This window comes from Sporothrix schenckii, assembly GCF_000961545.1.
Source record: "Sporothrix schenckii 1099-18 chromosome Unknown Cont42, whole genome shotgun sequence".
NCBI lineage: Eukaryota > Fungi > Ascomycota > Sordariomycetes > Ophiostomatales > Ophiostomataceae > Sporothrix > Sporothrix schenckii.
Genome location: NW_015971143.1, coordinates 431604 through 445898, shown reverse-complemented (window position 1 = coordinate 445898; position 14295 = coordinate 431604). Strand labels below are relative to the sequence as shown.

The window sequence follows — 14295 nt, the reverse complement described above, 5'->3', positions numbered from 1 at the left end:
CAGCCGAGGAAGGAGCGATGGGCTGCATCCCGAACTGTTGTGATGCCAGAATGTCGAGCTTTGAGTAAGAACGACTCACACCATTGACACCGCTCCTTCCTTCTTTTCCCATCTTGGTACCTGCGCGGTCGCTCTGCGATAAGACACTCTTGTATTATTTATCAAGAAATATATTTTTATTAATCTTGTGTGCCGTTTTCATACGTGAATATTTTTTCGTAAAAAAAAAAGTAAAAAAGGATGAGCGTCACACGAACGTATATGACACGTACTCACATAGGAACCTAGGTTGGAATTCTATAGTATTATTTGGCAAGAGAAAGAAACACTGTGAGAGACAAACCTATAATGCCTACCAAGCCAGAACAAACGAGACCATGTTTATGAAAATTTAAATTACATCTTGGGGTTGTCTGAAAAACAAACAGCAGACAACTAGAACAGATAAGGAAGCAGAAAGCCGTACATCAGAACAACAAATCTCTTGTATCTATCGAGGAAATTTCCGTCATAAGAGATTTAGACAATCTTGTCTTTCTCCCCGTTGCGTCATAATGTCGAAAGCAGCAAAACAACATGAAAACATGTGACTATCAAGGCGAAGGTGAAAGGGAACAAACGAAATATAGCTTGCGAAGAAAATTGTAAACGACAGAAAGACAAAGGAGTGTGACACAGTACAAGAAACAAAGTAAAAAAAACAAGTGCCAACAGGAGAACAAACCATAACGAAACAAGGTATAAAAACGGATGTGTAGACAGACAAGTACATATCATAAGGGGAGCAACCCTTTTTATAAAAAGCAGAAGATAACCTCTAAAATGCAAAAGGGATAGGCAGATCATTGCAGAACCAGACAGGGAGGAAACTGTTCTTGTTCCTCGTAACGCCCTGCGCCGAATCCGTTCTTTCTGTGGTATCCTTGTCCTCCTTTTTTTGTATATTTGAAATTGTTGTCGGCAATTCGAAAGTGAAAGCGAAGGCGAAGTGAAAATGTGAAAATGTGAAAAATTCGTCGTATGTAAACACATGGCTTTGTCTCTTTTCGTCGTGTCCTCGTTGGAAGAGAAAGGAAATGCACTCTAAGCATTCTGCTGTCTAACCCGGTGGCAGAACGGAACAAGTATAAATCAAAGTGAAACACAACAGAATGCACAAAAGAAATTAGCACAAACGACAAGCAGGGCGTCGGATAGTGGCCGGTTTAAAGACGCCCGTTTTTTTGGTTCTCCCTGACAGAACTCTTCAGCTGTTTTGCATCCATGGTAGACACAATAGCCTTGCCACGGGGAATTATTTTCTTTCTTTTCTTTTTTTCGTCATTGTCCATCAAAAGCCGTCTCTCCAATGCGCTTCGCGATTAAGATACTATCTCGAGTTAAGAGACAAGCCTTGGAAGGAACTGACCCAATCCCCAGAAGGCGCAAGCGGGGACATACCCTGGCCATTCTGGTTGCTATCGGGCTGGCCAGCTGGGAACCGGCCACGCAAGTTGTAGTCTGCAGGGGCAGCGTAACCCATGGCGTAACTTTCGGCAGCCGCAGGGCCTCCCATGTTTTGCCCACCATATCCCATACCAGATGCGCGAGGGATGTTCCCAAACGCGGCATATGGGCTATACGGGAACGAGCCTGGGTAGGGGCCACTACCGGGACCACCGATGCTAGGCGGTTGCGGGCTGACGGCGCCGGGGCCGCTGGGATAACCACGGTTAGACGGCACTGGTGAGTAGGCAGGCTGGTGCTGCTGTTGCTGCTGCTGCTGCTGCAGCTGCTGTTGCTGAGGACCAGCCTGCGGCGGCGGGGAGACCTGACCACCCTGCTGCGTCTGGCGACGTTCCGACGTCGGGGCTCCACGGCCAACACCAACAGCACCGGGTCCAATGCCGCTCGGTGCCTGGAGACCAAGGGGTTGGCTGGCAAAGGAGGCCGGGTTAATGGCGGACATCCAGATGCGGGTCTTGTAGATTTTGAATAGGTCCGTGACCAGGGAGTTGAAGTTGATGTAAGCGTCGGCAAAATAGTAAAAGGTAAGCTTTTTCCAGTCCCTGTGGCGTGTGTTAGTATGCTATTACCGCTGGATCCAATACTTTTTTCTTTTCGTGGTGCACGTCGCAAAAAGACTGGGACTTACATTTGGAACTCAGCGTCAAGGATCTCCATGTTAAGGCCGTGCTCCTTCACCTTCTGCATGCAAACGCGCTTCGCCTTCGCTTCGTTTCCTTCCTTGTCTCTCAAGGCGTGAATCTCGTGGTTCTGGGCAAGACGCTTGATGAGCTTGGGTTTGAGCTCGCTGGTGCTCGGCTCCTGGACGTGATGCTGGCCGGGTGGGCCCATGCCGCCAATGGCGCTCCCTTGAAGGCCAGTGGACGATGCCAAAAGGCCAGCACCCACGCCATCCTGCGCCGCAGCAGCATTCTGAGAGTACATCATAAGCCACTTGTACTGCTCCTCGGCATAGTGCTCTTTGAGTCTTCTGGCTTCGACCCAGTCGACGTTGTCCACAGCCACGGTTCCCAGATCGGTGCCACGGTCAGCCTCGACAATAACGAGGTCGCCCGGCTTGACTGTCAGGCCGGTGCCCTCCTGAATGTAGAACACATCGGCACGAGCGCACTTGAAGAGGACGATGTGAAGCGGAGTCGAGCGATTTGGCTGCGACAAGCCGTACATGCCACGCTGAGGCGATGTCGGCCGCGCGGCATACGTCGGCGGGTGTAGAACATAGGGCGAGGGGTAAGCAGCACTGCCTCCACCAGCGTAAGCGGCGCTTGCTGAAAGTTGTTGCTGCTGCTGCTGAGCTTGCTGATGTTGTTGCTGCTGGAGAAGTTGTTGGGGCGTGATCTGAGACGCGCCCGGCGAGACACCCGGACCATTGCTGTACATGGACTGCGCGGCAGCGGCGCCCGCGGCGGACTTGGCAGCAAAGCTGTGCGGGTTATCAAAAGGCGACGTGAACTCGATCCCGCCCGGCTGCTGCTGATCCTGTGCATTTGCATCGTGCGCAAGGACAACCTCACTGATGGAACTGATTGACGCTTGGCGGGTGGGAACGTCGGCAAACGAGTGACGGCGGCTCGGGGAGACATCGGCGAAGCCGGCAGGGGTGGTTTGCCAGAACGCCTTCTTCACACTCTCAAGCTTGCGGTTCTCGACGGAAAACGGTGACCGGAAGGAGCCAGGAGCGGCAAACTCGCTCATTCTGCGGACGTTGGCTCGCTTGGCCGCGGTGGCAAAGTCACCGTCGTTGATCTCGTCCAACTCGTCAATAGCAAAATCAGAAGCCTCCTCAGGGACAGACTCCTGGAGGCCATAGCCGTTGTCCAGGCGGTAGGCCGCTCCCGTCGACGCACGCGGGCGAATGCGGGCGTTATGGTACTGCTGGCTGGCGTGCTGGCGAAGCATGGCGTTCTCACGGGTCAACATTTCAATGGTCTTGGCCTCGGCTGACAGCTGCTGGCTGCCTTGGAGTGAATCGTTGATGCTCCCGTCGTCATCATCATCGACCTCCTTTACTTTGCCAAGCATGCCGCCGTCGTTGGACATTTCGCTAAGCATGCTAGGCCGCGAGGGACGGTGCTGCAGGCCGGCAATCGGGCGGGACGAGCGGGGGCCGGCCAGCAGCGACGCGCCGCCGAGGGACGACGTCAGGGCCGGCGACGTGGCAGACCCCGTGAGAGCAGCAACATCAGGCTCGAGCTGGCCGACGGAGTAGGACTGCGACCGGTACGTCTTGGGAGTCGGGTGCAGAGGGATGGCAAAGGGGATTTGCGACGTTGTGCTGAGACCATCCCGTGCCGCCGGAGAGGTTTGCGAAGGGTAGCTATCGGCATTTCCGCTTCCGAAGAACGAGCCACCAGCAGAGCCAGGCGGGATTGCAGATGTTGGAGACGGCAGCACCTCAGACAGTCTGGATGGCGGGTCTTTGCGCTCGGAATTCCACATGGCTGTGCCCCAGGGGAAAGAGGTGGACGCGTTGGAGTGAGTGCGGTTCAAGACGCCCGAAGACGACGTGGGGTGTGCACCCCAGGTCGCGGCGGTGCCAGAGGTTGTACCAGTTCCACCAGCACTGGCATCAATTGCCGGCGTGCTCGGGTGCGACGTGGTGGGCGACATTGATGCGCTATTGAACGACTCGTTCCTCGGCCGGACGAGGCCCTGGCTGGTGTCGTTGAGCCACGAAGCGCGGCGGACGGGCTTTGGCGGCTGCGACTGAGACTGAGACTGGGACTGAGACTGGGACTGAGACTGCGGCTGCTGCGCCTGTGAAAGAGACTGCTGGCCCTGGCTCAAGTGTGTGGTAGGAGAGGACGCCGTAGCGGCGTTGGCGGCGGCAGCAGTCGTTGCTGCTGTGTGAGGGTTTTGGTGGTTTGGATGGCTATGCAGGTCGGTCTCCTCATCTGAGCTGGCCAGGGCCTCTGAATCGGGGGTGGACCGGCGATTGAACTTGTCAAGCAAAATAGCCTGGCTACCTGGAGCTACAGAGGAGAGTGTATTGCTTTGACCCAGCTTGGGCGGTGGGCCAGACTTAAATCCGGCGCTCATTGTCCGTAGGTCCTTTGTCGGTCAGGGTCTTTGGACGGGGGAACAATTATACCCGCTTGCGCCGCATTCAAAAGCCGTTCCGGTCAGGAGAAGCACCGTGTTATGTTGACGGTGCAGGGCGGATGTGATGACGACACCGGTCCTTTTGAGGGGTCTAGGATCACCTCGAGACGAGACCGTCTTGGGGTTCTTGTTGTTTTCCCTCTAGGAGTGTGCCGGGGGCGGTGGTGCGCGATGGTGTACAGTGGCGTGACACTGTAAAATCGTCCTCCGTTTCTGAAACGGCTCGATTGTGGGCTCGATTGTGGGGTGCCCAATGTAGAGTCTTGTGCTATGTCTCTCGGCTTGCCGTTGCTTTGGGGCACAACACAAAGCCGTGATGTTTGTGGCGAAAAACGAGGATTGGTGAATGCGGCACGTGAGTGCGTTATGTATTCCGTTGGTGGTAAGATAGTTTGGTGTCGTACTTTGTAGGCCAGGCCACAGCGGGTGTCGTTGGTCACAAGGTTGCGATGAACGGTTCAGCAAAATGGTCGATCCGTGCGATGCAAATTCGATGCCAGCAATGCAAGGTTAAAAGTCGTCGAGAGAATGACGCGAAAAGGACGCCCGACGCAAAAGCAAATGAGAAAAGAAGAGGAAGAAAGACAAGATCGAAAGCTGTCAAGAGCCGCGAAAACGAGGGAAAAGGGAAATTAATGGGATAAAGTGGCGACTGGACGCGACCTGCAGACGATTGGTTAGCCTCGTGACGCAGTGAGGAGAAGGGAGAAGCGTGCTATGGCGGTCTTTGTAGTCGAGAGTCGCTCTACGCTGTAATTACTTAGTGCACTTTCTGCTCCTCTTCCCCACGTATCGTCTCCACGAGTTGACAATGAGGGACGTGTCTCGAAACAGGATGGCGGCGTGGAAAAGCAGAGTGAGCAAGCGGGCAAGTACAGTAGGCACGGTCGGTCAGGTGAGCCATCCATTTGGCCTTTGGTTATGTAGCGTTTTGGCTTTTGGGGCCTCTTGTACAGAGCATTTGTGTAGCCAACCAGCCCAACAGATTTGGCGGTGAAGTCGAAAAGGGAAAATGAGGAGTAAAAAGATTTTTCTAGCCAACAAGGGAAGAGGGGAAGGGCCAGACCCAGGAAACGAGATCTCGTCAGATGATGGGGATGGGATGCGAGTGAGGGCCAAGCAGAAGGGAATTGAGAAACGTTGCAGAATCTTTGAGTAATTACTCCATACTTTGTAGCTTCTGCCTTCTTTGTTCGGAGCAAATGAGCACAACAGACAAAAGTGGAAATCAGGTCCGTTACCAGTGCAAACAGAATGGTCGACTGCAGCTTGCAAAGCTGCCGTCCCCGGAAAAGAAGAAAAGGGAACTCCTTGTCCTAAAAGAACCAGGGGAAGGAAAGGAAATGAAGACAGACGACAGACAGGCAGCGCGACGGTGGGAAGGGCAAGCGGACTAACGTTGAAAGAGGAGACTAAATTGTGGAGTTGTCACAGTAGCTTACCTAGGGAAGAAAGTTGGAAGCCACCGCCGATAGTTTAACGTCGTAGTCAACTCGTACTCCGTACGACCTGCAGTGGATGGCAATATCAAGTGGCTTCGTCAAGCCTGGAACGTCTGGCTGCAAATGTGCATGCAGAAAATAAATCTCGGGAGCGATATTTGCACGTCGAAGCGGGGTCGAAGGCAGAATTGGAATGACAGAGAACGTCTCGAAACGCTGGTCGTGGTGATGACAGCTGGGGTTCAAAATTTTTGTTGCACTCGCGGTGACGGGAGGAGAGGCGAAGACAGCAAGGAGGAGGAACGGTTTGCGGCTGTTGTTTTGGCCGGAGACACGAGGAAAAGGGGTCCAAGATGGTCGATGGGGAGGAACAGCCCTGTGGAGTATGGAGTATGCGAAAGGGCCAAAAAGAGGGGAAACGCAAAGAAAGCGAGGCCGGGAATTGGAAGAGGAGAGGAGGAAGATGTGGCCGTCAATTGCAAAAGAAAAATTGAACGTCTGGCGAAGGGTGCAAATCGAAGATGCAGAATTCGACAATGGCAAGTGAACGAATCGAGTCGGCGGCGTTTAGCAAGGCGACACGGAGCGAAACAGTCTCCAAGACACGCGCGGTTGTCGACGTTGACGGCCGTTGGCTGGAGACGCGCACGACGGAGGGTTGGAGGGCCCAGGGTCTCGAGCGAAAAGAAAAGTCGAGAAAAGGCGACGCAGGGAGAGCGAGACAGTGCAGACGGAGCAAGGGTGACGAAGAAGACACAATCGACGATAAATGAAAGGCGTCGAGAAATCGGCGGCAACGAGAGCAACAACAGGAAAAGAAACAAAAAACAGAGGGCAGTAAGAAGTAGGAATGAAGTTACAAATGGAGAAGCAGCCGGACAAGACAAACGGCCACAGAAACAAGGGAAAAAAGAAACACTAAACACTGGCAACAGAGAAAACGGTGACCAGTACGAAATATGCAAAGCTGAAACGGATTGGACAATAGCAAAAGGACAAAGTCTGCACAGAATGTATTCTTCTTGACTTTCTGTTTCTTCTCCACCAACAAAGGGGTCTCGCAACAAAGGGAGAGGCGCAGAGACACCGACGAACAAGACGACGGCGTTTGAGACCGATGTCCGCAAACGCAGAGTGTGCAGTGGAAGGCTGTGTGCAGGTTACAAGGAGCTTGTCAGGATGGTAAATCGAAACGAGAAAAGGTGCGACAAGGGGACAGGCTGTGCGTGGTCTGGCCTTATGCGCGGCCCATCGCCAACCGAGCAAGCGAAAGCTTATGTGTGTGCTGATGTGATGTGCAGTTTGGGGGGTTGAAGGATTATCAAAGTGCGTTTGGCGGTTTGCGAAGGTGGGTGTTGATGGGAGAAATGTGAACAGAAATGCGAACAGAAATGTCTTGACGGAGATTGACTAGGAATGTGAAGATAGGAGGAAGAGTTTAGCTGTAGACAGGTGAAAACAAGGAGAAACACAAACCGGCTCAAGAGGGGAGGAGCAATGGAGAGCGAGAGCGATCTGGAAGGAGAGAGGACGATGCGACAGCAAAGCAAAGAAAGAGCTTCAGTGAGAAGGCAAGGAAAGAGGAGTTGTGCCAGCAATTGGTAGAGTGCTCTCTACAAGGAAAGTGAAACCCGATGGCAGGTGCAGGTGAGAAAGAAGAGATGAAGTCCGCTAGCCCTTGTGCACTTTAGTGGCGGCAATGGACAATATGACAGGGTGTGTGGAAAGTGCTATTGACATGCATCTGGAAGGGGCACGAGATCGAGGAAGGAAGCATCTCCGTCTACGTTGTAGGCCAACGACGCATTGAGTTGCCAGCTGCCAGGGCAGGAGCGAACGGAGAAAGCGGGGAGAAGGGGCGATCCTGTACGAAATATTGTCGTACAACAAGGGAAAGGGCTTGCACACACACGATCCAAAGGGTGGCTGGTTGTTTCTGCCTCCATCCACAAAGTGTTTCCCCGGACTTTGATCTGTTGGCCCATGGATCCCTCCCTCATCGGACTTATTGTGCCAGCGACATTTACATGTACTCTGGCCCCCTTGGCGATCAACAGAAATGATCTCGCCTTCTTCGAGCTGGGGTCAACAATCTATTGGAACCATGTCCAAATTGGCGGCTGCTGTTGGCACTTTTCTCGAATATGTATGTTGAACGTGTAGTAAGATACAAAAGCAATGAAACCGCTCTTCTTCGGTTCCTTCCTTCTGGGCTTCTCCTCCCTTTGAGATGTCCTCGTTCACAGTGGCTGTCATGCTGCTCCTTCCCCAGACAGATAAAGGGGGGCCGCTAGTGCGGCTTTGGCGCACCTTCCATGCGGAGACAATAGCGTCATATTTGGGTCCAGTCCCAATGGTGGACATACATCGTTATTGGTATTTTGGCACCAAAGCTAAGGAAAAGGTCTTCGCGACCAACAACTGTGGTAGCATGAGGGGGCCGAGGAGCCAGGACAAAGGGCAGCCGTTAAAAACATCGGACGTCAGGGCTCGACTCGGAGGCACTAATTTAGGGCAAGCATGGTGCCGCGCTGGAGAGCTGGGGAAATGCGCAAACAATGGTGGGGCAGAGCCAACAAAAGGGAAGGAGAGGACGGGGCCAGAGAGGGTACGGAAAGGACGAGCGAGGTGAAGGAACGGACGGGATGAATAGTGTTGGGCCTGTACAACGGAGCCCATGCCGTGCTGTGTTTTGAATAGCAGGCGCGACTGGCCTCGGGACCACGTACGACGACGTTCAGACGAGTTGCCGACGGAATGAAGACCCTGCACAGGAGGGAGAAAATCGCCGTCTGGAACGGGCCCAAGACATGGTGGGAGGGACACAAGGTCGAGGCGAGGGCCGCTTGTAGCCCAGGTCTGTGGTTGAGGGAAGGGAGAGCCAGGCCACACGGATGAGACTGTTCATTCATCGTCTCAGCGAGGGGTGGACAGTGCCGGCACACAACATAAAATAGAGAGCACATCAGCAACCCCTGGGCGCTACGTCGTCCGTTCGTCTTTCCTTTGAACGATTGCATTTGCGTTGTCTTTTACATAATGTATTACTGAATATGTCGTACTTGGGGGGCAGGAAGGTACTGTGTAGTTAAGAGTACAGAATATCAACGGAGAGGATAGATTACCATGGTCCATGCCACCCCTGTCTGCAGAATGTAAGAAAAAGAAAGGGCACACAAAGGAAAAAAAGAAAAACAATAATTGAAAACGTCCCGTTTGGCTCTGCACAAGGGTGGTCACGAACCGAGTTTAGATTTCAAGACTGAGTACGACATGGGCCTGCAGATGCACAACAAAAGGAGGGAGGGAAATATGGCTAGGTCGGCAACCAGTTAAAATGCCAGGACACTCTCGTCTTCTTTTCGACGCCTTGTCCTGAGCTCGACACCCTCTTTCTACGTGTTGCCAACCTGTCACAGGAGCAGAGGAGGCCACCGGGATTGCAGGCTGTGATTCGTCCGCAAGGCGAGGCTTGGAGATTTGAGCGACAAAAAAATAAGGCAACAGAAAGACAAAGATACCATCACGGACGAAACGGAGGGCCTGCCAGGCCGCACCGCGCACAGAGAACGCCTTGCTGGCCCGTGTCAACAGCGACCAGGTGGTTGTGGTCTGGAGGGAGGGTGGCCATTGCAGCGAAACAGGTTGCGCCTCAGTTTTCGTACATGGACAGCTTTAATTATGTATTTTTGCTGCATCTCCTTTTCCATGCAGATGCCTTTTGATTAAAAAAGCACCCACTCCACCTGTAATTGCCGTCTGATACAACTGCGAAAAGGCGCGTCCTCTCTTTTTTGGCCTTTTCTGGATGATTTCAGCTATTCGAATGCTCGGTTGTCTTTTGTTCTGACCGAGTATAGTCAACCGACCTTGTGGCTTTCCTATCGTTTTCCATTTCTATTCCTCACTTTTTTTTCGGATCCAGAGCCTCCCGCTTTCGATGTGATCGACAGTCGATGGCCAAGCCTGGCCCGGCCTGTGGAAGGGGTAGTGAGCAAGAAGTGAGCATCCAGCAGCAACTCATCCAGCAGCAACTCTTTCCAGCAAGAAACCCCGAGTTAGGGCCATAAGAAAACTTAATACAACGCACACTTATCTGCCTCTTGGTTGATTCGGCTCTGTGATTTGCAGAGTCTCAGCCTTAGCAGTCAGCCCTTTTTCTTGTAACCTCATCCTACCGCCGCCTTGCGCACCAATGAGATTACACGAACAACAAAAATGCAATAACCGTCGACCCCCTTGACTTGATTTCCTGTATAATTTTACGAATGATTCTGTCTTTTTTATTTCAACGGTATGCCATGGCGACAACCATCATGAACAGCTGTTAATAAAACCACGTCAGAGATAGGGCACAGGAAGACAACGCTGACAAGCAAATGGACCAACAAATGGTCCCGGCAAATGCAATGGCGATCTTACGCAATGCCAGTTCCAGGGAAGATGGCGGAAAACGGGACCGCCGTTTGAGCAGTCCAGGTCCTTTGTTGCCAGAGTGCACAGACGTACAGTTTTTTGTTGCAAGTTAAGGCAGGGGAAGCCCCTCTAACAATAAGAGAGGTAGTAAGCTGAGCCGTGGATGCGGAGTGCTCGGTTCTGTCCCGTGAAATGCCCTTTTACTCAACCTTGTATCCGACGAAGAGGCTTGATGCCTCCTCACTTCTCACTTGTCACATTTCACTTGGCATGAACCTTTTTTCTTCGAGATGCCGTGTGGGCACCCACGGATAACAGGCCGCGGGTTTAACAGCGGCAGGCGATGTTCCTCAACACAGAAACAAAGGAGGGGCAGCACCCCGGCACAGGTCCGTGGGATGTACTATAAGTCTTCCCCGGATTTTATGTATGATGTTGTGTCCTCGCACGATGCAGGACCCCTGGATGAGCTGTGGCCAGACCAAGCTCCATGCTCAAGTTCAAGTTGAAACAGAACGACTGCGACAAAACGTCCAAAGTACAGTCCCTTGACACGCCAGCGATGCATACAGTGGGCGGCCGTGGACGAGACGCAGACGGAGTACGACAAAAATGTCATAGTCCAAGTGAAAAGGGACGCGGCGGGACGGAAAAAGGAGGTTGCTTTCTGTCTGCAGCAACTGGTAGCTGGACGGTGCGCGGGCCCAAGCGCTCATCACAACGGGAAAAGAGGGGGCAAGAACGGAGATGGAAGGGAGCCGTGATCACTCCTAAAAGGAGGGCTGAATGAACGACACGACGTCCAATGCTGCGTGTGTAGTTCATCTAGCATGGCTGCTCTGTAGAGATGTCCTGTGTTGATGAGACGGCCGTCCAAAGGTCATATGACTTGCGAGCATTCCGTGGTCCTTCCTGTTGTGCTCCCACATCGTTCGTTCCTTCCTTGCACAGCATGTGGCTGGGTTCTCGACAGCTCCTTCTCCTCGATCCAGTCTTTTGGCTGGCCAAACCCGGTTAAGAAGAGTTGACGAACAGAGTAGGAAAAGCAGAGCATGGAAACAAAGTCGTAAACGTAAATATACTGCGTCAAAGACTGTACGGAGTACCTGGTATAGTTTGTTAAATATACTCCCGGCCAATGCGGTGTCACGATACCCGGGTTTTCTAGATGGGAAAGAGGACACGACCCTAAGTGAAGGAAAGACGGGCCAACCCGGCGGGAAGGTGGAGATGAGGAGACTGGAGGAGGAGACAGGGACAAGGTCCTTCCCTTCGCACCCTCTTTCGCGTTTGTTTACAGCACTTTTGGCATTTGCACAATACCTCACGCTGACCTCTGGCGACGTACAGAGGCAATTGATTGCTCCCATGATGCTGCCATGACTCCCCTCTCGCCTCCTATCCGGGAGAATGGCCGCAGCACATACTGACCTGCCTACAATTTGTCTAATAAACATTGAACGTCTGGAGATCTAGGACAACCGGTTCAAGCGGTTTATTTCTTTGATCCGGGTTGCCACACATTGCGCAGACCGCTCCCCCCAAACGCGCGTGCCGTGACCAACGGCCCTCCTGTGTCTGCTCTCCGACTTTATCCAAACCTTGATGCCTGTCCTGGTGCCCGCCCTGGTTAGATTAGATTTTCATAATGCTTGTCTTGGCCTTTCTACAACGCAGCTCATATTTAGTTGTGTGATCCTTTTCCGTCCCCTGGGATGTCCTAGCAAGGACGGCAGCTCTATGTGAGACGCAAGCGAGGGCATATTCTGCGGTTCTCTGCTCGTCGTCCTGGTCATGAGGTCTCCAAGAAAGGAACGGCAATATGCGGATAGTTCAATACGCCGTTATGGATTTCCCCCTCACCGGGAAATAAGACAACAATGGGGGCATGACTCTGATAAAAGTATATTGTCGAGTAATAAATGCAATCTTGGTCGACTACCGTTTGCCAGCCGTAAAAGCTGACCGTTTAACGCACACCAAACATCAAAGCGGGTTCACAAGAAAATAGGTTTGTAGGGAAAGATTGTTGTATCTTGAGTAGGGTATTTCTTTGTTGTGTCATATCATTCAGTTTTGTATATAAAGCATGAAATGGAGAACCCGGTTCTCGAAATAAGCGTATATCCCATACGATGGTTATCCCCCAAAATGCGTTGTCGTTCGAGTAACTTAAACGAAAAGTGTAGTGAAATACAGACAGAAAGCGATATGAGCAACAAGAACAAGAACCCATGTCTACCACCTTATGCTGCAGCGATGCTCGTCGACCCCTTGTCGTCGGTCGCCTAGGTCGCCGCCACAGCCGGTCCCCTCTGCCCCTTGAGCTTTTCCTCAAACTTGGCAAACTCGGAGAGTGCAATCTCTTCCTCCTGGTCCAGCACCTGCTCCACTGCCTCCACCTCCTCAATGTAATGCATCAGCATGCTCTCGATGCCGTTCTTCAGCGTCACCGTGCTCGAGTCGCACGTCCGGCACGCGCCGCGCAGCTTCAGCTTCACCGTGCCGTTCTCGAAGCCGCGAAACTCAATGTCGCCGCCGTCCTCCTGGATCGCCGGTCGGATCCGTGTCTCCAGAAGCTCCTTGATCATGCCCACCACCTCGCTGTCGTTCTCGTCGTACTGCAGCGAGTCCGCCTCGACGGGCGCAGCATTACCGGCGTCGCTGCTGCTGCCGGACGCCGCGGCGGCGCCCGCCGTCGCCTCGGCTGCCGGCCGCACAATCTGCTGCCCCGACGTGATGGCTTCTGTGATGAGGGCAAACACCTCCGGCCGGATGTGCGCCCAGTTGGCGTCCTGCGCCTTGGTCACCGTGATAAAGTCGCTGCCGTAAAACACGGCCGTGACGCCGTCGACGTTCATCAGCTGCGCGGCGAGCGGCGACGGGTAGGGCGGCGCAATGGTGGCGCGGGGGCTGAGGTACTCGACAAAGGGAGCCGCGATGCCCTCGGGCAGGACTCGGTGGTTGGGCAAGAACTTGAGCGCATCGGCATTGGGCGTGCTCTCGGTCTGGATGAAGATGGAGCGACGACCGGGGCCGGCGAGCGACCAGCTGGGCTGTGCGGATGCGGATGCGGGGCCCTGTATCCGGGGGCGCCTTGACGACGACGAGATGTGGTAGGCGCGGCGCGGAGAGGGGGCGGAAGATGGGGACGTAGAGAAGGGAGTCGAGGTCGCGGGGAGCGAGGCAAAGGCAACTCGCGGAGCACGGCGGCAGAACGCAGGGCGCATAGCCGTCGCGGCGGCTGTGGCCGTGACGCGCGAGAGGCTCGACTTGGTCATGGCTGTGTTTGGACGTACTATCATGTCGCTGTCTTGGGATGCAGATGGTACGTTGTGCGGTGGTGCGACGTCGTCGTTGCGTGGAAGGTAGTTGCAATCCGAAAGAAACAAAATAGACGGTACGCGGGAAAGGATTAGAAATTATAAATACTAGCGGGCAAACCCCCCAAAAAAGCCCGAGCATTCCATCACCCCAGTGTAGCTTTAGCGCTAGTGGCGCCAGCGGCACATCAGCAAGTTTGTCACTCGCCGCCTGCCCCCAAAGGCCCAGCAAACGACATCATAGGCCATTTAGCGGCGCGATGATTGGACGGCTGGCAAATCCGGGCCTCGGCGTCGTTGACAGGGGCGAAAAAGTGGCAGTTGCGAACGACATCGTATGCTCTCGGATTAGTTCATATTGCTCAAGATTTTTTTTCTATTTTTTTTTTAAAAAAAAATAAACATTCAAAAAGTAAACCAGCTCTCATCCCTTTCATTTGGATGGCATACTCTTCGTGAACTCCTCGTTTTCTCATCCTTTGTCATTCGCGAAATGTTCCGGGTTT

General features: G+C 53.2%; 3 protein-coding genes across 3 annotated transcripts; 1 reads left to right on the top strand and 2 right to left on the bottom strand.

The window, feature by feature from the left end:
• Nucleotides 1–1369: 1369 nt before the first annotated feature.
• On the bottom strand, nucleotides 1370–4545 carry SPSK_01414 (psp1 domain containing protein; the record flags this gene model as incomplete). The annotated part of the gene is made up of 2 exons (XM_016728328.1): nucleotides 1370–2048; nucleotides 2135–4545. The coding sequence occupies 2 exons, from the start codon at nucleotides 4543–4545 to the stop codon at nucleotides 1370–1372; spliced, it is 3090 nt and encodes a 1029-aa protein (XP_016589669.1).
• Nucleotides 4546–6586: 2041 nt separating this feature from the next.
• On the top strand, nucleotides 6587–6823 carry SPSK_02102 (uncharacterized protein; the record flags this gene model as incomplete). The annotated part of the gene is made up of 1 exon (XM_016728995.1): nucleotides 6587–6823. One exon carries the CDS (start codon nucleotides 6587–6589, stop codon nucleotides 6821–6823), a length of 237 nt encoding a protein of 78 aa, XP_016589668.1.
• Nucleotides 6824–12754: 5931 nt separating this feature from the next.
• Nucleotides 12755–13747, bottom strand: SPSK_01859 (uncharacterized protein; the record flags this gene model as incomplete). Its single annotated transcript, XM_016728758.1, has 1 exon — nucleotides 12755–13747. One exon carries the CDS (start codon nucleotides 13745–13747, stop codon nucleotides 12755–12757), a length of 993 nt encoding a protein of 330 aa, XP_016589667.1.
• Between the last annotated feature and the right edge of the window lie 548 nt (nucleotides 13748–14295).